Source organism: Papilio polytes, unplaced genomic scaffold (genome assembly GCF_000836215.1).
Source record: "Papilio polytes unplaced genomic scaffold, Ppol_1.0 DF823399.1, whole genome shotgun sequence".
Classification (NCBI taxonomy): Eukaryota; Metazoa; Arthropoda; class Insecta; order Lepidoptera; family Papilionidae; genus Papilio; species Papilio polytes.
This window is the reverse complement of record NW_013525805.1, coordinates 43,614-67,756: the sequence shown is the minus strand read 5'-3', so window position 1 is coordinate 67,756 and position 24,143 is coordinate 43,614. Positions and strand designations below refer to the sequence as shown.

The following is a 24,143-nucleotide window of genomic DNA, read 5'->3' as shown; positions in this document are numbered from 1 at the left end:
GAATATCACGTGCGAAATGCATTTTATATTACTTATCTTCACTTTATCGGTTCTACGGTAAATAATGCAGCTTATTCGTACAATACTCGGAAATACAATTTATAACGTACAGTAGAAAACGAATTTACTTCTATAGATAAAGTATTAAAATTTTCTGGATAAAAAATAAAATAAAAGACAAAAAATCACGTCAATACAATAGGGAAAGATACAGACGATTGTGTATGGTCGAACCACATCTAGATTTGGACTTATTAAGAAGATTTTACGGAAAAATGTTTAAAAAAAGTTTTATAATGAAAGCCTTACCTGTAACCTCTTCAACTGCGCCGAGAGAGTTTGGTTCTGCGACTGCAACAACTTGATCCTCCTCATCAACGTCTGGTTCTCGGCAGTGCATTGCTTCACTCTGACCAACAACACAACTACTTATTGACCATTCTTGATACTTTGCTTCGTTTGTTTTTACAATAAATCAAATGGATTTGGATTTCGTCAATTTTACTACAGAGTATTTGTATAACATACTAGCTTTCTCCCGCGACTCCGTCCGGGTGGAATTTAAAAAAAAAGAAAAGTAAGTAGCCTATGTAACCTTCCGGACTACCCTCTACATTTATCCCGAATTTCATCGAGATCCGTTTAGGCTACAAACTCTAACAAACATCCACTCATACATCTAAACTTTCGCATTTATAAGTAAAATAGGATGTTCTGTAAAGTATACTCGAGCAGAAAAGTCAGAACAATTATTTCCTTAATTTCAGACCCGTCAAAAAATGGCTACAAGTGTAGTCATTTCATTTACCAAATGAACGGATCAGGATGGATAGCCCCCTAAAGATTTGATTTCCACTTCACCATAATTGGGACAGTCTATTGAATGATTACTAAAGTACATAAGTAACACAAAAGCCTATAACAAACCAACCTTGAAGGGACAATTGAGTACACAAGGAAAATATAACGTCACGCTATATTTAAACCTATTATGGACGTCATTCATAACGATAAAAGAGAATTCCATTTGCAATACACCTATTACATTCTTTTTAAGATTATTTTAACAATATTTAACATTGTTCCAACACATTTCAGTCACGAAACTAGAGAAAAAAAATTTAATCACATAAAGTACTTACAAAAAAACTATCCGCCATAGACAAGAGAAACAATAACTATTCGTCAAAAAAATTTGGATTTACAAGAAACTATACAACATAAACTGTTTTTAGTTTTGTATTTAGAAAATTATAAACTATGGTACTAGTTGTTGCTCGCGATTTCGTCTTTGTTAAATAATAAAAATATACACTATGTTACTGATATAGTAACTTTAATTGTGAAAGAAAATTTTATTCGGTTCAGTAATTTTTGAGATATTTTCTTACTAATACTATAAAGAGGAAAACTTTCTTTGATTGTAATGAATAGGCTCAAAACTACTGAGCCGATTTTAAAAATTCTTTCACAGTTGGAAGGGTAATTTATCTGTGAGAACATATGCTATATTTTACAATGTTTTTGTTAATCCCACCCGGACGGACACGCGGGAGAAAGGTATTAATACATACAAAAATACAAAACAACAAATCTTCATAACATTAGTATAGATCATAAAAACCTACACCACAACAGAAACTATTCTTACCATAATTTGGCATTAAGAAAACTATAAATACGAAAATGTAGTTAAATTAAATTTCTCACCTATCTTCAAGTCCGTCGACGTATTCCTTCTTGCGCTTACGGGAGTCCTGGGCGGATATCTTATTCCTGATCTTGCGGCGGATCCTCTTCAGTTCCCTCTCCTCTTGCTTGGTGAGAGGATAGCTGGTGGGGAGGGATATCCCCTCTTTAGCCAGCAGCCGCCTCTCCTCCGCTGTTAGTACTAAACGTGGGTAGCCGTTCTTACCATCGGGTAGTTTGCTATCTTTAGGATCATCGTCATCATCGCTCCTATCACTACCTGAATCGTCTGTAAAAGATATTTTAGATTTAGCTATATACAAAAAAAGAAAGTTCTTTCGGTCAGTATATCAAAACAAATTTCGCTAAATTTCTACGATTCCTATACTAGATGCTTTACAAAGGTTAATATAGTGAATCTTAAAGTAGCTAAATTTCAACAATCTTTACGAGTACATTCTAGAAGCCAAACGTTTCACATAAACCTGTCTGAACGGAGATTGAACTGTCAGCATACGCTTGCTTCGTGCGTTACAAAGTGAACAGCTCTATATAGATATTAAATGAACGACACATTTACATACAAAGGGATATAACAGAGATGTTACAATGTAAACACTGATAGGACACAAAACTTTAACTTTGAGCTGAGCATACTTAATTCATTACAACTTTACAATTTCGTCCAAAACGTTAATTGGTGTCCAATTAAAAATTAACTTGGAGTGTACTAGTACAGAAGTTACGATGTGCAAACTACGTAAACCCGTTTCATAACAGTTACCCTACAGCATCACATTTTTGCAATTAAATAACTGCAAATAAAAAATCAATACTAAAGCAAAGCTAAATTTTCATAACAGTTTGATGATAAATATTGGGCCTATTCAATTCGAAGTGCAACGACCACTCAAAACAATAGCCATGCGACCGAATTCAAACAATTACGTCCAATCAACGTGAGCCAAACGAGTACGACCAATAAAAGAACTCACCGCAATTATTGTCGCCGTGTTCGTACTCATAGTCCCTGCGAGATTCCACTTTCAACTCCTGCAGCTTCCTTTGAGACAACAAATTAGCTGCAGCGAGCTTTATATTAGACGCGTTCTTCAAATCAGCAGCATTTATAATCTTAATAGATTTCAAATCTTTCATATCTTTGATTGTTACTGGCAGTAAGATCGATCTGGGATTACCCGCCATAGGGGCAACCCTGATAACCCGCCTTTGGGGAGCAACCGATTCTACCGGTTTCGAGTAAACCTTCGTCGGTTGCTGGTTGATAACCTGGATATTGGTAACCTTGAGTGGTTTCTGGGGTTGCGCCTTTACAACTAATTGTGGTTTTTGTACATTCACGGGTAAACTGACAGCTGGCTTTTGGACTTTCGGTTTGATCGGCACTTGGGGCGTATGCGATAGACGACGTTTTCGATTACCTTTGCCTAAAAATAACACAAAATAAACATGGCATCGAGCATAGTAAATGTTATGTCAATATTTCATACATTAAAGGCAATACCCTCTCAAGTTTCAAATTACATAGTAAATATTTGTGTAAGATACGAGCAGATAACAAGTTCATGGGACTTTGGTGTGAATAATGTGCTAAAATAGATGAGGAAATTCACGCTACAGTGTTTCCAAAGTCATTCAAGTGACCTGAACTTTGCATAATGTATCAGGTAAAACCCCGTACGGAATATCCACGTCACTTGATGGAAGGACGCCATTTTGTTTTTAGCGTCTTACGAACTAAAACGCAATATTATCATGACTCACTATTGAACTTGTGCGAGACGCAATATCATTTGATGGTTGAGAAATTGAGAACATGCATATCTCTTCTCCGATATAATGCAATATAGACATTGTTTTAATTAGTACATTTATTATTGGCATATGATGTAACATTAGAGAGAATTAGACATAATAAATCTTACTAATATCATAAATGCGAAAGTTTAGATAGATGGATCGATGTTTGTTGGAGTTTGTAGAATAAAGGGCTGAAAGGAACTGGATGAAATTTGGCATAGATGTAGAGCATATTTTGGAAGAAAACATAGGCTACTAACTTTTTTAAAAATTCATTGCGGACGGAATCGCGGGCGAAAGCTTGTATAATAATAAAATATGTTAATGTAAATTGAGTGATGACATAATTTTATCTAGGTACTAGATAATGCAAGTGTTTACAAGTTTTTAATAATTTTAATAACGATTACTTTGTTTAAAAAAGTTATGTATTAAAAAACATGTAAAAGAATATTATTTATTCTTATTTATGAATACAAATAAAAATACAATACATTGTATCGAAGTAGCCTTCAAATATCCCACAGAATACCATTGTCCATTTTATTCCAATTCACGCACAAAAGAACCCGAGCCAACCGAACCCGGCACAATTTATATTAATTGCAAACTCGATCACTGCAATATTCACTGAGCCATAAAAATTGATTCGACTCAAAGTAGTAATGCTTTTAATCATAGAAATATAGTGCTCATTGAAATACCGATGAATAGAGGAGCTTTTAAAGAAATTCAGGTAACTTGATATTATTGACTTTCGAATTTCTCAAAAGCAAAAAAAATGCTGGTTTACTCCAATTTTATCAATAAACGTACTAATCATCTAATAACCTATGATACGTGTATGTACAATCAGGTAATCTGGCGGTGGTCCTTTTTGAAACCTACAATCGTTTGAACATTTTGTACACATTCAGAGGACGACTCGTTACAATAACCAATAGAATGCTTTTAAATTTGCTAATTGTTTTTTATTAATACCTCTTCATTTATGCAACGTACTGTTACCTAATTCATTATTTCCAACCGTCACCCCGCTCTGTCCCCACGTGAGAGTATAAAGTTACATCCGTCCCACCTTTTAGTGCTACTATCACCAATATGGTGACAGATGGTATCATAATGAAATAAAATAAGTTCCAACCGTCCCCTCGTCGCAAAAGGTTGGCGATTTGTAAGTGGAGCACCGAGAATTACCGCGATTGTACATATGTCTCCAATCGAGTATTTTTACAGTATTTGTGGAATAAAGTCCATAATGGCAATATGAGAACAGGTAGAGTCCTTGTGTACTGTAAGAGAGAACGGCTGACTAAATAATGACTCACCGGGGCTTTGGAATGTATTTTTGTTAATGAATCCGGGCATGACAATGTTTTCGAAGTGGTCCATATCTATCGCATCTTCTACGGATTCATTGCTGCTAGAATCGTTACCGTCTTGTATGATCACATCTTGACTATTCTCAGGGCTCATGGGTTCCAATGCTGGTTTTTCTTCGGCGTTGTTTTGAATGAGGTACGGTGATAGTTCTTGCTCAAAATCACTGTAACAAGTTAAGTTGATTAGAAATGTACGTGACCACCATATGACTATTACAAACACAATTGGAGTGAAATAAAAACCGATTAGTAAATTCTAAAAACATTAATATTAGACTACTATAGATGTGATGGTTAATTTTTTTTTGTCTATTGTACATGGAACATAAGATTGGAAAACATGTAAAGTAGCGTGTTTATATTTCTTGTGAAAGAATCAATATCAAAATATCGTAGGGCTTCTACATGATGTGGGTAATGTTATAGAATTTGTTGTCGAGACATATCAACGCAAAAATTGCACAATACTTGTAATGAGATACGGTTGTAGTTGTAGATAATGTTTAAAAACATGCTATGACCCGCGACTCCGTCCGCGTAGAATTAAAATAATTCGCCTATGTGTACTTCCAGACTTTACTCTATATCTATGCCAAATTTCATCGAATTCCGTTAAGCAGTTAAGGCTACAAACTCTAACAAACAGCCATACATCTAAACTTTCGCATTTATAATAATAGGAAGAAATAAGATAAGATTACATTTAATATGAAACATGACAAAAAAATCTAACCTAACTTCTGGTAAAAACCAAAATGGTTTTTACATTTTTTTCTAATATACAAGTTGTAAGATTCCAGTCTTAAAAAAAAATAGTAGTCACTAGGCTAGGAAAAACAATTAACTTACCGAATTCGATATCAAAGATAGTTATTCATTACAGTGAAACAGAAACTAAAACGTGATATATTCACGTTTCATGCAGTGAACGTATTTCATGTCTATATTACGTAATTTTTCTTATATCACAGACTAGATTTCGCCTCTGGTTACGATTACGGATTGATATACACGCATGTACAGTCAGCTGCATAATATGTATACACTAGGTGTTGCTTGCGACTTCGTCAACGTGAAATAAAAATAAAATAGCCTATGTCACTCAGAGATAGTTGCTTTTTAATGGTAAAAGAATTTTTGAAACCGACCCAATAGTTTTCGAGTTATTTTAATACAGAAAATTACAAATCTTTCCTCTTTACAATATTAATATAGAAGTATAGATTTACAAAGCTTCAGAAAATGGCATATGCCTTCGGTTTCCAAAAATAGGCGTACAAATCCGACCGCTAATACATGCTATTTACGAATACGTGCATACGTATTCGTAAATAGAAAGTCTATACAAGTTTTTAATGACTGTAAATTTATTCATATTTATGCAGCTGATTGTACCAAGGATTAAATTCGCTTCCAACTTCGATAATCATACAGCAAACTGTCACCATAGGAGTCTTAATTTAGCACCTAAGTATTGCTATGGCAAGTTTTCAATTGCATTGTATTGTGTCAAGATAATTAAAATGGCTTGGAATTAAACGTCCTCCAGTATCGTGTACATCTTTCTAATTAAAATCTAAATTATTAATGCGAAAACTTAGATAGATATATGGATGTTTGTTAGAGTTTATAGCCTAAACTGCTGAACAGATCTCGATTAAACTTGGCATAGTTTTTGAGGATAACCTGGAAGGACACATGGGCTACTTACTTTTGTTTTTTTAATTGCCCGCGGGCATATTCGTGGACCAAAACTAGTGGGTAAATAAAATGATAATCATTTCGTAGGCGGACTTTTTCTTCAGTAGGTATCTCCCGATAAAAAAATTATCTTTCGAACGAGCCAGGGAGAGTTCAAAAACAAAGATAGTGTGTGAACTACGCACTCCATGTTTATGGCGATAATATAGTGCATGTATAAATTCATCGTCTACATATATCTAAGTTAATATTAAGAGATAGATTTGGTTTTTTTACGTTTGTAAGGAATAATCTTAGCTTTAACCAATTTTATGCTTCAGTAACAAAGACTACATTAATTTTTTTTAAATGTCTAACCATGCGAAGCAGGGATTTCTAGCCCGTTAATAACCTTAACCTGACCTGTAAAATTGATTATGTAGACAATTATGTAATTAGTCGACACTAATAATAAATATTGAAGCAGTCTATTTTCGTATTTTCCTCTTTCATCATTCCATAATCAGGACAACTTTCTGGTTTTAATATCAAGGTGGTAAAAATTCCACTTTGAAAACTACGACCTACTTTACAATTTTTCTTACAATCGTACTGGTAAATGCTTCTAAGAATATATTTTCCCTCAAATTGTTACATTCACATAAAGACTTAAAAATTGCAACAATTAAAAATGTAAGAAGACGGTTATGAGTCACATACTAAAACAAAATATGACCTTAAAAAGAAATTAGTGTTGTTTTTGAGTCATGTTTTCTAAATGACTCATGTATTTAAGTTTTGAAAGCATTTACTCTATCGATATTCAGTTAAAGAATGTTCTAAATTCTAAAATAAAGGTATAGAGGGGAAGAAGGCGTCAGCAGTACTGTACATTCCAGTGAAGTACTGTAAAAGGGACTAATAGTAAACTAGGTTTAATTAAAGGCAATTTTGGCAATAAACTGTTTTCCGGCATATCTATGATGGTCAAAATTTTAACCTTCTCTCTTTATATACAACGAATACACAAGGGTGTCAAAAGTGCCTGGACGCTCTTCGAGAAAATAGTGTTTGGCCGGATTATTCCCGACCAACACCGCGCTCTGTCCCCACGTGAGAATAAAAAGTCTCATCCGCTTCACCTTTTAGTCCCACTATCACCATTAAGGTGACAGATGGAACTGTTATGAAAAAAAGGTCCAACCGTCCCTTCGTCGCAAAAGGTGAGACGGGTGAAACTTTTTATTCTCATCGGTCTGCACATGACAGAGCGGGGTGACGGTTGGGAATAATCCGTTTGGCCGTGCTCGCTTCGGCGGGTGCACTGCCGCGCAACCAGATATTGTTAACTTACTTAGTATACAATGTATTGCGTTACAAAATAGTATTAACGTCAACATCGAGTTATGATAAGGTGATGAAGGTGAATCTGATTAAACAAAATAAAACAACGTTCGGTAGGCAAGCAACACTGCATATAAGCGATAATTTGCTATCTCATTTTTCATAGATAAACAAAACGAGATAGAATATAATTGCATGCAATCTTTCAATGATATGTGACCTAGTTACATAAATACTGCGTTAAACTAAACAAAATATCACGCCCGTAATTGTCTACCCTTCACAGAAGGGTAGACAATTACGGATATGTACAGGGTGTTCAGAAAAGACAACGGACGACTAAAATGACCAAATATGACGATTTAAGCCGACTTGCCTCTATAAAGGGTGTGATTAAATAGTTAAATACTAATCATACTGTAGTATGATCTAATATTCCGATCGTGTGCAAGCACGGTACTGTGCCGGTATGCGTAGAATATTCAATACGCGTCACACATAGCGTTTCATTGACCCTGTGTTGTGTCATATGTGCCACTTATATTATTACTAATCAAATATTCATGAACATCTCTAGTTTGTATTACCATAAAAGTAATTATAGAAATTTCTTCAATTGAAGAATTTGAAAATCGTTAAGAAACATTGTATTGGTTGTGCGGTTAGGTATAGACATCAAAGTTACAAAGGTAGTGCAATCAATTATTTCAAAAACATCATATAATGAACACCTCCTGGTCTATCTATCTTAGGATTTGGATAGTGTTTAATTTGGCAGACACATCTTGTTTTTGTCAGGTTTTTGGGTCTTATCTACACTGTGAAAAATCCATTTAAAAATGCTTACCTTTTGACCATTGATTTTGTAATACACTACTGCACTGTTTGGTGGTTGTAAATAGCTAAAACTTAATCAAAAAACATTAAAAATGACTTACAGTTCTGCATGATCACTGGATAATCCACTATCGGAACCAGAACTGCTCAGTCCTCCCGTTGGTGTCACCCAGTCTGGTTCCAAATTGAAATCCGGCAGTGACTCTTCTAGGAAGTTCAAGGAGCCTTGATCTAGTGAGAAGAAACTCTCCAACAAGTCACCCGAAGCTTGCCAAGTGTCACCCTGCAACAAAACAAAAACATTAAAAAATAAAGAAAAAAGTAATTAATAAAGTGTGGGAATTATTAAGAATTCACATTTCATTAAGAAATCAACATTAAAAAAAATTACGATAAGTAAAAGATAAATTTTATAATAATACAAACATTATATTAAATATTTTTTTTATTTTCATAAATAAATTTTTAATTAAAGTCAAATGATACCTTAAATTGAAAAAAGTTACTTCAATTTACATTGGTGTTGCATAAGCCAATTGTTTACTAACAAAGTTGTATATAGTGACGGCCTATCCCATCTACACACAAACATAATAAATATGTACATCTATATACACTACTAGCTTGCATCCATGACTCCATGTATGTTTAAAAAAACAAAAGTAGCCTATGTATTCTTCCAAACTATGCTCTACATCTATACCAAATTTCTTAGATATCCATTCATCCATTTAGGTGGCAAAGTCTACCAAACTTACATCTAAACTTTTGCATTTAAACTTTTTTATTTTTTCTAAGCAACAACTTGTATAAGATAACTTAAGACCTGAGCCTATTGCATCATTTTCAATATATTGTGTGCAAAATAAAATGTTCTTGTAAGGGTTATAGAATCATTGGTGATATATACTGTTGCTTTTCCAAACAAATATCTGTACTGAGAGTAGGGAAGCGTTGATTTGTATCGGAATCTCTTTACTCTTAAGGACTATATTCTGAAACAATCCTACTGAAAATATCCTCAAAAAAAAAAATTACAAATATGGTACCAGTAAATAAATATGATAATAATATCAACATTAGTGAAAATATTATGATCTTTTTGTAAATACTAATATTAAACTAAAATTATTAAGAGAGAAGATTTGCATTTTTGTATAAATTGCAATAACTTTTTTTAAATATAGTTGAATTTTAGTACATTTTTTAATATATAGTTTAATTTCATGCGGACGAAGTCGCAAGCACCACCTAGTATTTCATTATGTCCTTTTCCTTGAATTGAAACATGTATTTGTGAGTAAGCATTGCTCAATATCATTAACATCATCACCAGTCTCCTATACATCCTTACTAAGAAGCATGGAGCCTACCCTAAGTAAAGGGTGACTAGGCCAGTCAACCATGCTGGCCCACTGAGGGTCAGTTGACTTCACACATATCTTAATATCAGTATCACTAACTTATTATTATGTGTTTTCAGACTAAATACAATATTGCCTTGTCTTTTAAAATGTTTATAAAAACACAAGAATATTATTATACTTGTAAAGCATCTTAAAAATGTTCACCCATGATAAGTAATGATGATCCGTTTCCTATAAACAAATTAGTTAATGCTATTCTATTAAGATTATTGTGTAATTATTATAATTATGGATTAGTTAATTTCTTTAAATTGAATATTACAAGAAAATCATAATTAAAAAATGATTAAAGTGCTTAGTAAATGCTAATTACTAATGAGATGAAGCCTTACAAAACATTTCATATTTCATGACTTAATTATTTATTTTTCATTCAATAAGCACTAAGATTTAATACATATTAAATAACTACTAGCTTTCGCCCGCGACTCCGTCTGCATGGAAATATATGAATCAAAATCCAGTAATCTATGTTTTTCCACACTGAGATCCGTTCTGTTGTTTAGGCTACAAACTCTAACAAACATCCTTTCATCCATCCATCTAAACTTTCGCATTTATAATATTAGTTAGATTTACCAAAACATCTTAGAATATGAAAGAATTACACCTATGTTAGAATTATTTAAAAAGTTAAAGATATATTGTGTTGCAATCTTTTATTTGAAATATTGAGAAAAAGAACAATATTTTGTAGTTATTTCTAGCTGTTAATTAATTATAATGGTTATATACTTGTTACATATCTGCACTCTTAATACTACTTTCATTTATTCTTATTAGAGTGTAAAGAGAAAGGTGACTGCAAGTGAATGTTTCAGCAAAGTTGGATGTCGGGCTTTAAACTTATTAACACACAGATTTAATATTACATATTTACATAGCAAAGTATCCTGATATAAATAAATAGAGTAAAATTTGTCATCTATTATATTATATTAAAACAACAAAACACAATTATGTCACTGTGATAATCTTAGATATATTAAAATATTCACCTCAAGTAGAGACATTAGGTCTAGCTTCTTATCCATTTTGGAATGTTTATTGACATTTATGTTTCAACACAAAACCATCAACACAAATGATTCACTACAGTTAATGATGAAATAAGCGAAAGGGATGAAAGTGATGACAAACACACTCCTTGTATCACTTATAACCAGTCCTGTTACGTTATTATGTATCGAAATGTTTTCAACAAGCATATGGTAATGCAGGCGACCGCATGGTGCCTTGCTGGCACTTAAAAACACTTGTTTACGTTGCGACCTCACCGAATACGCTGATATAGCACACTACGCCGCGATCTACTTAATTACTACAACCTTGCTACCCGATGGATAATTTGCTAATTAGATAAGGTAAGACCCGAGGGCGCGTTAAAAACACCGGCGAGCGAGCAACGACCGAGCCGAAAATGAAATGAATATATAACGGTAAAAGTAGGAACACAAGTCCACGAAAGCTGTTCAACGAGGTCTGTTCGTCACGTAGAACGTTCATTGCTATACGGTACGTCTATTACAGCGCCCGCACTTTTACAATTTCAGACATTTCACTAGTCAGCGGCACAATCCAATACGATTTTTATTCTTATCAGTGAGCAATTGTAACGACCTTGTAAATGTGATACCAACCAGTAATCCATCCGCTTGATAAAGATCCATCTTGTTGCTTTTTACAAAATATTCCTGTTCAGTAGTACTTGACAAACAATCCAAGATATTACTCATGTCGTTATTGAAAGTCGTGATTTTTCGCTGAAAGTCTGCACTGAATTGAACATTCTTTCACTTGAACAGATTTCATTATTGCGCTTTTATATAAAAAAAAATATTATGTGTTATAATAACATTTTGGATATTAAAACATTATTTTTGCTTACAAATTAAAGTCACAATGACATTTGCAACGTGGAAACAAAATGTCGTAACGAAAATAGTACACTCTTCTCAATCTGATTGGTGGATTTCAGTCGATAAAACAGCACATATTTGCGCCATCTGTTAGCTGTGGATAGAATTAATTTAAATTCGTTACCCGCGCTAATCAAAACAGGTTTTGCTTGCAACTCTGCATTTGCAATCTTACTATACATATAATCTCACTACAATAATTGCGAAAGTTTCGATGGATGGATAGATGTTTGTTACAGTTTGTCGCCTAAACGGCTAAACGGATCTCGACAAAATTTAGCGTACATATAGAACATAGTCTAGAAGAACACACTACGCTTCACTTTTTACTTACATTGGTGACAAAATACTGTTTTTTTTTAATTTCATTATTAATTAACAAAATCAGTTACTATGGTGCATTTAGTTTTCTGGATATTACAAATGGAGTTCAGAGATAAAAAGTTATATTTCACGCGTGAGAGAAGGGGACGCGCTGGGTGGATTTTTCAGGTTCTTATGCATCCCTCCGCCGTCAAATGCACTTCCCCTTTTCAACTTAAGAAAAAGGTAGGAAAGTAAAACGGACTAAACATAGGCATCCAACATGCACATTCGTTAGACGAAATGTTAAATTGCTTTTACTTTACGCCAGTCTTCTGTGTGGTCATAATATTGCACCTTGTGAGTTTTGACCGTCATCTCAAAATGCCTTTAGTTAGGTAATAAAAGATTATTAAAATATAAGAGATAGTGTAATACTTAAATTTAATATTCATTTCCTTAAATATTTATATTATTCATGTAAAGTTATAACAGTATATATGTCAGAGCCACTTGAAACTCGAGAAATGCTCGTGTATCCAACGGTGCGTCGAAATATCTCTAGGTATTGATTTTTTTCATTCCATTGAGCAAAGATGGACGAATTGGAGGCTCTATCCGTATAACACGACACAAAAAATACCTAAAATGAAAACAAAACAATGTAGTTAATTGAATGATAGATTTTAATTATTTATATAGAATTAAACCAAATCGTATCATTTTCCTTATGATAATTTTTGTAGCGAATGTTTTTCTTTTATAATTTTGGCGATTGTTTGCAACTATTAAAAAATTAATCCTTTGAATCTTATACGATAAAAATACCTTATCTTAAAAAAAACTTATACGTGCTTAAAAGTTCGCAACCTTTTTAAACCTAAGTCAAATGTTTATAGTCAAGGTATAACATTTCAAATTGTTAAAAAAATACTGAAAGCAGTGTGGTGGTACATACTCGTATTTGGTGGTAAAACAAAAAGTAAAGTTGACGTCTACAATATAGTTAAAATTTTTTTTAACTAAACAGTGTCGAAATATATATTTGTTATTATACTTTAGCTTTAAATATTTAGGTTATTTATGTAACCACATAACTAAGTATGTTGTGTAAATGTAGTCCATATGCACGATATATACAAGATAACCGATACAAGAGGTAGATTTAGATTATAGATAGCCGGGATCAATGTAATCTCGGGTACTCCCGCATGCATAACAATACGATCTCAATTTGAATACGGTAATTGGTCAATGTTACAGAATAGTTATTGTTAACGGCCAGATATAATAACACCTATAAAACCTTTTTAGTGTATCAGTTGCCCTTTAAAACCTGTTACTGAAGCTGGCTATAACAAGATAGCGGATAAGTAAGTTGCTTTCAAACCCGGAAGCGAAGGATAAATTGCCGGAAATACGATCCTATTGATTTTTTAACGCGATGGGATAAATTTCTACAAGAAGCGCTATTACTACGTCCGTCTTGTTACAGACTTTTTTATTTTTATGTTCCTTAAGCTACCGCCTAACCACGACCTCACCTGATGTGTTAGAAATATGGTACGTGCTAGCTCTTTATATCGTTATTCACTCTAATTTTGAAGACCCCTACGTCAATAATGGAAGGTATAAGGGTCGAAAGAGTAAGCGGTCATCTGGTAGTACTAAAATGTCGAAGTGAGTATGGGCAGCAAGCTCATAAACATTTGCATCAAACTAGAGTTACAGTTACCTATTGGACACAAGCGAGGATAATAGATAAAATTACATTACCCCTCTAACAACGCCCTTATTCGAAGGCGAAAAAGAATAGAATGGGGTTTCTGGCATCACACTAATTAGACGAAGTACTAATCAATTTATGTCACGCCTGTTTCCTGAGATGTTGGGGCGATTCAATTTGGTATAGAGTTAGGTCGAGTCGAATCGTTTGAACGCGTTGTTCACTTACCCAGGACAAAGGGTATAATATAAACTGGGAACGTTATACACTAGACACGTTTCGAAGTAACATTTCGAGATTAAATCATTAATGCGTCTCAAGTACAATGGACACGTGTAAAATATTAAGCAAGTAACTTGGGAACACGTAATCCTCTAAATCCCATCTTATCTACCTTTAAGGACTTACAAAATGGTGTTCCAATTGTACAAATGTATTTCCATTCACGTATTTTCTAATATCCTTTCAGACAAGTGCTTTGCAATATTTAAGACAATCTCCATTACAGAATACGAGCATGCTGGGAATAAAAAACAAAAAACGGTATAACTGACAGAAACGGACAGAGGAATAGACAAATAGTTATCACTGAATAGTTTTGTCGATGTTTACGCTTAATTATAAAATATTCTAGTAATGTATCTCATGTTACTCTGTGATAACGTAGCTTTCTAATGGAGACATATTTTTTGAAATCGCTTCAGCAGTATTTCAATTTATTTGATACATACATAAATACAAATTCTTCCTCTTTATATTAGTATACATTGGTAACAAGCCGTGGATACGGTTTAGTGGTGTTCGATACCAACTTAGTTTGATATCCTATATTTAAGTCATAGATTTCTTAGATATAAATCGTCAATATTTTTACATCATAAATCTGCATATCATTCTGTTTTCATGAACCCTTTTGTATGTCTTATAATGCTAACATTACTGAGAGAGTTATAACAGCTTGCTCTTCATAACAACATACGAGTGTCAGTTTGAGAAATGATCTACTTATCTCTGTTAAAGGGTTTCGAAAATATTTTTGTATCCATGTTTTAGCAGTAAAAACTAGTCTTTGAGTTAGTTGTTGAGTGTTGATATTTTTAAGAAGTAAAAATTAATTTAAGGTTATGTTTTTAGTAAAGTAATCATTAGCAATAGAAATGGAAACAAAAGTTTAGATATATATATAAAACATGATGTAACGTCTCCAAAGACTGCAGAATAAAGATAAGGCTTCTAGTTTAGCTTATAAAAGGGTTGGAACGTACCGAAACGTAATTTGTAATAGTGCTATTTAGATTGCTATAAAATTTTATTAAGGCGTTTAAGTTTTATTGAACAAAAATGGTGTTTGTTTTTTTTTGTAAAAATTCCTGCTATTTAAATATAAAGTATTCTTTGCAAATAACTACGCCGAACTTAATTAAAGTTGTCACAAGAATATCTGACAAATGTTATCTGGAACAATGATCACCATTTTTACTTTAACAACAAACACAAAGAAATTTCCTTCGTCCTCGAACACATATAAGAAAGATATAAAAAAGAAGAAATGAAAATAAATCGAGCCACTTCCCGGGTTAATGCCTCTCGTATCTGACTTTGACATTTAAATCTTTTTCTGATACTGCTTCCGTTTCATTGGGCAAAGGAGAATGCTGAGTTGGCTGAATGCCTATTTTTGGCGATACAAAATATCTTTTCTTTTATCTTTTTATCGATTAGTTACCTTGGCGAAAATAGTGATTTTAACCGTTTATTATGAAATTAGATTTCACCTGTAAGTAGCTATATTTTAAAAAGAACGGTTTTGCTCGAGTTCCATTGCTGAAGCATGTACAAAAATATTTGGCTGTATTTTTAAAATAATAAACGGGACGAAAACGACATTGGACAGTGGAAATTCAATGTTCAAGTAAATTGTAGTTTAACCAACAAATTATAAAAGCTGTCAAAACAATTTGTGTACCTATCGGTCCTTCGCAATTTCAATTTGACGGTTGTCATAAAAACACTTCGGTAGACATCCCTTGTTTCTCTACTATGGGAATATTATGCGAAGCAATTTGTTGGAATCGATTTACCTTGAAATTTATCCTTCGGAAAACGTTCGGTAAATATGCATATTCTGTTTAGTGTTTTTCGCTTTAACGCATCAACGTTTAGGAAAAATTGCTAATTTTCTTTCCTATTTACAAAAAGATTAATATATCTATCAGTAAGGCATTCCTTTTTTTGGCTGTGGCAATGTCCATAGCATTCTAACCTAAAATTGGTTTCACTACTTATATTTTTTAAGTCTTATTTCAATTGTTTCATTTATTGCAGGCAGGCAACGACAGATAGTATCTAGAAAGACATATAGCTATCTCTCACATCCCGGTTGATAAAAGAGAGATAACTATATGTTTAGTGGTATGTCGAGAGTGAAACCCACGTTTTCATTAAAACTCTTTGTAAAGTTCTAAGTAAATGTATCCTTTAGTTATACGCGTCGTAACGTCACAATACATTTTATAATACAATGTTTTTAGGAGCGAGAAATGTCTGTGGAGATCGTAGGAAATGTAGGGCAGCCACAGAGCGTCGCTGCCAATGGGCGACAATGAGAGTACTTAAGCTGCGTGTACACAACGCGACGCCGCGTTCCAATGTTCAACGCGAGCAGTTTAGTAGCACGCGACTGCCGCGTATATAAACCATCTTAATTTCGCACTAGCGGTCGAAAAAAGTCAAAAAAAGGTAAATACATACATATCACACTAAAAGTTACAAGTAACTAAAGAAATAGATATGTAGTTGATTGTACCTTCTTGCGTTTAAATTGAACATTTTTTTACATTTCGAATAACTGGTGTAAGCCAAGGCGTTCACACCGACAAGTTAGTGGTCCTAGTTGCTATAATTAAAAAATATATTACCATGGTAATTTGACATACATAAATCTACCCTTAAAAAATATAGAATTATTGAAAACTATTACATAAACTCATATTATTATACTAGCTGTTCCCGTGCGGCTTTATCCGCATGAAATTATGAAAATTTTATTTTATTCTTTACGTTTGTCAAATTGTCAATAGCAAATGTCAAAATGACATGATATGAAAAACCTTGGCAATCTTGCTTCCTTGATGTTGGCAACAACTTATGGTCTCTTTCCCAAATTACGGTTTTTATCCAAAATATTTACCCCCTAAGTGACGTAAGTGTAGGGCTTTTTATTAAAAAAAGAATTATAAAATTAAATGCTGTAATTGTTGAGATCTTAGGCAACAAAGAAGTGTGTGTTTACGCTTTATTATAATAGTATAGATAAGCACAGGAACCGTGCAGTTTAGATTAATCTAGTATTGGACGCGCGTGTGTACGCAGCTTTATACGAGTTCTGAGCTAGATTCTATGGCCGTACCTATATATCTTGTGGTTATGAGACTTTTATGCTAAAACTCGTTTCATAGCTTTCATTTACATATCAAATTTTATAATAAATGAGATATTAATATTTTGTTACTATTATACAATAACATATACCGATTTGATTTAAAAGATTGAAATATAATAATTATTATATGTTTTTTAAATATTGATTAGTATTAAAAAAAAACATATGCTTAGTTAAGCAGTATCAATGGAAAAATTGAGCCAAATCAGATATATATTTGAAAAACGCTGTACAATCAATCATCATCATCTTCCTCTTTATCTTACTCCCGTAGGGTCGGTGCTATAGGTTTTTGTCCTCCACATAACTCTATCATACGTCATCTCAGTCATCACTCTCTTTTTGCTCATGTCACTTTTCACGCAATCCAACCATCTCTTTCTAGGTCCACCTCTATCACTGTACCTCCACACTCAAAACTTTTCAATATTCAAGAAATATAACATTTGTTCTTATTAAATTTTATTAGTTAATAAAAATGCTTTTAAGTTTGAATGTTAAAATGCTGTTAATTAAAAATATATTTTATGAAAGCTTGCCTTATGAATGAAAGCCTTATAAAGTTATTGTGATGTTTGATTATATGAATTATTCTGGTAACCATTGAAAAGTAATTTTTAACGGAAATCGTTCCAAATTAAATCCGTGGTTAAGTTAATCAAATCTCCCTCAAATTGAATTTCGAATCGATGCGCTCAGGAAATTGGTTTTAAAACCCTTCAAAATATTCCTGAACCGAACTGAATTTATAATTTTCAGGTCGATTTATACTGAAATTGTTGATTGTGAAATACTAAGTACTTGAAACAAATTAGGATTATTTATTATTGTGAAATATAACTAGTTATCGGAAATTTCTATCTCATAAATTATGTGAAATATAAAAAAAAACCTGCCGAGTCTAGCTAACTAATTACTTCCTTACTTCATACTCGTACTAATATTATAAATGCGAAAGTTTAGATGGGTGGATGGATGTTTGTTGGAGTTTGTAGCCTAAACGGCTGAATGTATCTCGATGAAATTTGGCATAGACGTAGACGATAGTGTGGATGAACACATAGTCTATTCGCTTTTGTTTTTTTTTGTATTTCATGGAGTCGTAGGCGAAAGCTAGTCAATGAATAAAGGCTCAGAGTGCGTCAGTTAGACTCAAAGATTTTCGTGATTTATTTATAGAGGCAAGATTTATCGATACATTTTAAGCTCTATTTGCTGAAACGTTATATTTCTTTAAAATAAACGTAAAAATATTTATTCCTTTCCCGAATCTTTCATCTTGCCGAGGTTAATCCCTTTCCACAGAGTAAAGCTTTTTGCAGAACTGTCTGTAAGAAGATTATGCTTACAGACTGTTTTCAGAGCTCGATAATGAATGAATAAAACCTTAAAATATAAATTATCCTTTACGTCCAAAGCCCAATTTGTGTATATTCTCTAATTTCCTCTTGGCGAGATTCTGACACGACTTTTGTTAGTTTAATAAATAACTACGCAGTGTTGGTTTACTTAATTCCACTAGCGCCCTGGGCAAGTTTTCTACGTCACCTTCTTTTGTTTGACTGGGGGATAAGGATGTTTAAGAGTGTTATGTGAAAGTAATTAGCAGACCTGTGACGCCCCTTCCTGTCAAGCACCCTGGGCGCCGCGCCCTACCGGAACGCCGGTAGTAAAACTACATAGTTAATTAATCGATAACCAATGATCTGACATAAATATTAGGAATACAAATCGAAAGGCACATCACTAGTCAAAATCGGTTCAGTATAGGTACTAACTACTTACACTAGTCTAAGAAATTAAAAACGAATTTAACAAACGTTGTTACACTTAAAAGTTAGTTTTATATAAAATGGGAAGCGTAAATCGTTGGCGGGGCAACGATTATATACATCTGTGTGTCAGAAGGGTGGCTTCCGGCGTTAGGGGTGGGTTAGGGGGTTGATTCAGGGCCCAATTGCTTTTCGACTTGACTATTGAGAAACAGACTGGGCAACGATCCGTAATTGTACTTAATAAATTCTGCTACTGAGCGGGAGATGTGGTATAGATCGAATTTAAAATCAACACACACATGCGGAGCACACAGACAAGTTTAGTACTTAATGCTTGGTTTTAACAGTGGGAAATGCGAGAACTTAGCAAGTCCTGTCATTTATAAGTCAAGGATTTCTAAGGCAAGGAAGCAGCGTGTTATAATGATATAATTCCGAGTAACATTGTATTTTATGGCCAGGCCGTGAAACACGCGTGGGGAAAAATTGTATTTCAGATACTTTATGATATTGAAAAAAGACATTTGTAGACGAGTACGAAATAAACAGAATATTGGGTCGATGCAAAGGTGTGAATATTCAAAGAACATAAATCACATTTATGTCTTATTTATAACATGTACAGTCATGCTAAAAAGTGTTTACTAAAAAGTTTACACTTCCCAGGCTACAGAATAGCGTACAGTTTTACTTTCAAAAACATGTCTACATGGATAAGTGCACATACTTTTGAAACCGAAGGACTATAGTAACAAGTTTATGAAAAATTTGTAAATGTATTCATATTTATGCAGATGACTGTACTTCAGTTAACTCGTGTTTGATGTCAGTGGTGGATTTAATAAAAATCCAAACTTAGAGAATGTTTATGAAAATTTTGTACTATGAAGAGCTTTAAGTTTTTACGTAATCCGCTGTGAAAAGCGTTTTGATGGAAGGTTAACAGTTTTTAAAGTAGCGTTAAAGACTTATTAAAACCGCGCCACTTTAAGACTTGAGCACTCTAGTTGCAGCGATAACATTAGGAAGCGCCATCTAGTAGCGGTTTTCCTACATAATTATCGATTTCATTTTTTCGTTTCAATGACGCTTGAAGCCTGATTTATCAAGTGACTAGCCTTTAAATTTATTTATAATCTACAACTGTTTTATTTTTTATTAAAACAATAAATGGCAAAACCCTACTTTTCAAAACCAACCTTACTTGACCTGTGGAACTTATTTCCTGAAAGATATTCCTACCACGTTTTCTCATATAACATAAAACAGGCCACATTTCAGGTGAATAACAATATCGATATCTCTCCGCAGGCTTGAACACGATAGGAGATATGTAATAAGAAATCTAAAAACGTGCATCCTTGTAAATAATTTACACGTGTTATTTCGCGGAGCTTGGGTTATTTGATTTGCAAATAATATTGTCTATACGTTGAGATAGAAATATTGTTAGAAAGAACTAACCTGAGTGCTTGTACCTTTATACCTAGACTAGCTAACAATTGCTAGCTATATTTACAGCTGCTGTATCTAAACTTCAAGTTGCTATGATGAATGCCAACCTTCGTTAGGAGACCAAAAGCCGAAGCTAACTTTTTAGTCGAGTATCGAGAAATTTTTGTGGCTAACTTTCGTTTATATGATTTGTTAACCTACAGCCACTGGATTAAATTATTATTGTTAAAACGTTTAGTTATTAATTTCTTGAATACATAACTAGCTTGTTGCGAACTAGCCATAATGGCAACTAGCTATCGCCTGCGTCTCCGTCCGCGCGGAATAAAAAGAATTATTAAGTAGCATATGTGTTTTTCTAGACTATGCTCTACATCTATGTCAAATTTATTGGAGGTCGCTTCAGTCGTAGATATTTTCTAACTAACATCCTTTGTAAAATTTAAAACTTTTGCATGTAGGTACCTAAAATATTAGTAAGAATTAAGGTTTACAAAACAATTTTAGTTTTCCAAATCCTTCAAGTGATTCAATTTGTAGATCATTATGAATATGCGACAAACTCTGTCGAGAAAATAAGCATATGAAGAGATAGGTAAATAACAAATTTTTAATAAAAAAAAATACGTAATAGATAGCGAATCTAGCAAATCGAAATCATGAAATTACTATCCATTATGTAGATAAATTTGTTGCTTGCAGTCCGGACATGTTTCATTGTCATTGCTTTCGATTAATTTGTAATGTTGGCGTATGCTTTTAATCTTTTCACAAACACCTGGTCTACTGTTTCCATGTGTCTGTATTGAAACAGGATTTATTTATAATCACATAAGGGAAACAGATGTGTAATTAAAATTCACATTAACTCCTCTTTGGTGAGTAAAATATTAGCGGATTGTTAATTTAGTATTTATTTGGTAATACGAATAATTTCGAAAGGATATAAGTAGTATATGACAGTATCGAATACAAGGATTGAAACCTACAAATGCTACATTGGAAAATCTCATTTACGGGATTTTTATTGGTGAATATTAGCAGAGGTATTCGTCTTGTTCCATACATGGCGGCCATTTGGAAATTTGTCTTTTTTAGTTATTTAAAAAAATTGTGGAATAAATATAACTATGATATTGTAAGAAACGGTAGGTAGTGCTATAAGTGTTTTTATACCAGAATCATTTTGGTATTTAAGAGTATTAGAGTAAATTGTGGTTTGATTATGTGTAGTTATGTTATTGTACTTCTATCATATTCAATTACACGCTCTTCTGAAAGGTTTCTACTTCCTCAACTCTGAATAAATCATACTTTTATTATGTGAATATTATCGGTAAAGAAAATTTTCAACAAACTTTTCCATTACGAAAACAACTTTATTTTTCACAAGAACAAAAAGTTGCGAATAAGTTGTTAGCCGCTCCTGAAATTTCCTGAAATGTGCCATGTGACTTAGTTTGTGGAAAAAATGTTAGCATAAGTACCTTAACTTATATAGGACATTAGAAACGATAGATTCATACATTATTAAATATTTGTACACTCTACGATATGTTACACTCAGTTGCATAAAAAATGCATACGCCCTTGGGAATGTCCGTGCCATGTCTGCTATTTGTATACTGTTATATGCAAGCAAATTGGTAATAAGATAATAAGCTCATATCTACATTTACGGTATACTCTCTCCAGTGTTCCCTAAGGTGTAAGTACACCAATTAAAATGCAATATAAAGTCTGATGCCCAGTTTTGGTGTACAGAATTTTTAGATGTTTAAAAAAAATAATTTAAAAAATATTTCTAATTTTAAATAACATGGATTACTTTTGTACATAGTAGATGTAGTATATAGTACATACAAGATGATCCTTTGTTGATTAAGGGCGCGCATAAGGCAGCGCATCTACAATTGCGGATGTCTATGGGCAGCGGTCGCTTCACCAGTTTGGCGGATTCAGGTGGCCGCTTGCGCTTGCCACCTTATGTTATAAAAACAATGCAATGGGCGCGGAAAACTTTTCTCTTAATCTATGTCGTTTGGGTAAAGGTTAACCAGCATTATCATCAACTATAAGACACAATTTTTTTTACGAACAACGTGGAAAATAAGGTTGTATATGCGTCGTGTACCTTTAATAGGGAACAGAGAATAGTACAAGTGGATATATACCATTTATATCCCCTCCTCTTCCTATTCATTATGGAATGGCATTTGTTGAAATATTATAAATAAATACTTTGTATTGAAAATGAATAATAGTAATGTTGCAGTTTGGTGTAAAGAATGCAATGTAACCTATTTCCTTTGTCATCGAGTATTTTTAACGATACATTCATATTGTTAAATAATTTCTTTGTATGTGATTGTTGTAATATTTACATTAATGTACACTTATTTTAAATATTCACAGCGAGCTGTTGCCCGCGACTTCGTCCGCGTGGTATTAGAAAACATACGAACTATATAAATTACAAAAAGCTACGTATCCCTCGGGAATCGGACATTTCTCGGGGATGAACCTCTTCCCATGTGTACTCCAGATTTTGTTTTGTATCTGTGCCAAATTTCAAAAGGATATGTTCAGCCGTTGCAGAATGATCGAGTAAACATTAAAAAACTAAATTAATGAATCCCACAGGAACCATAACTTATCCCGGGATAAAAAGTACCCTATGTGTTCTTCCAGACTATGCTCTAAACCTGTGCTAAATTTCACGGAGATCCGTTCAGCCGTTTAGGCTACAAACGCTAACAAACATCCATCCATCCATCTAAAATTTCGCATTTTAAATATTAGTTAGATAAGAGTGCACATGTTTGCCTAAACTATCGTACAACGATCGTACAATCGATTGTCGATTGTTTTGCATTCAATTCAACTGTTTAGTTGCACAAATAAAAATCGAGAAGTGTTCGCACTTACATTCATAACAATCAAAGCGATACTAAACAGTACGAGTAGTGCGATAGTTTATTTTGATAACGAGAATTATCTTAGACTAGTCGTTCCTGTGCGGCTTCATCCGCATGAAATTATAAAAAATGTATTGTTTACATTTGTCAAATTATCAATAGCAAATGTCAAAATGTCATGACATGACAAACCTTGACTTGGCAATCTTACTTCCTTGATGTTGGCAGCAACTTATGGTCTCTTTCCCAAATTAGGGTTTTTATCCAAAATATTTACACCCTAAGTTTAATGGCGTGAAAATATATAGCCTAAAACGTGACTTAAGTGTAGGGCGTTTTATTGAAAAAAAGAGTTATTCAAAAATGTGCTGTAATTGCTGAAATCTTAGGCAACAAAGAAGTGTGTGTTTACGCTTTATTATAAT

General features: G+C 33.3%; 1 protein-coding gene across 2 annotated transcripts; it reads right to left on the bottom strand.

The window, feature by feature from the left end:
- Nucleotides 1-276: 276 nt before the first annotated feature.
- On the bottom strand, nucleotides 277-12,092 carry LOC106104855 (probable basic-leucine zipper transcription factor J). Of its 2 annotated transcripts, none has more exons than XM_013285039.1 (6): nucleotides 11,821-12,092; nucleotides 8,855-9,036; nucleotides 4,839-5,056; nucleotides 2,685-3,137; nucleotides 1,711-1,978; nucleotides 277-409 (listed from the first exon to the last, which is right to left on the bottom strand). In XM_013285039.1, the coding sequence occupies exons 1-6, from the start codon at nucleotides 11,914-11,916 to the stop codon at nucleotides 292-294; spliced, it is 1,335 nt and encodes a 444-aa protein (XP_013140493.1). In that variant the 5' UTR covers nucleotides 11,917-12,092; the 3' UTR covers nucleotides 277-291. The 2 variants fall into 2 exon arrangements, with proteins under 2 accessions (XP_013140493.1, XP_013140494.1); XM_013285040.1 differs by lacking the exon at nucleotides 11,821-12,092 and adding an exon at nucleotides 11,179-11,681.
- Between the last annotated feature and the right edge of the window lie 12,051 nt (nucleotides 12,093-24,143).

Bases quoted from the DNA above. Each gene is read 5' to 3' on its own strand.
- LOC106104855 (XM_013285039.1), bottom strand. From the start codon at position 11,916: ATGAGTAATATCTTGGATTGTTTGTCAAGTACTACTGAACAGGAATAT. The intron at 3,138-4,838 runs GTGAGTCATTAT...TGTTATTTTTAG, and splicing joins AAATACATTCCAAAGCCCCG to GCAAAGGTAATCGAAAACGT. The intron at 1,979-2,684 runs GTGAGTTCTTTT...TATCTTTTACAG, and splicing joins ACACGGCGACAATAATTGCG to ACGATTCAGGTAGTGATAGG.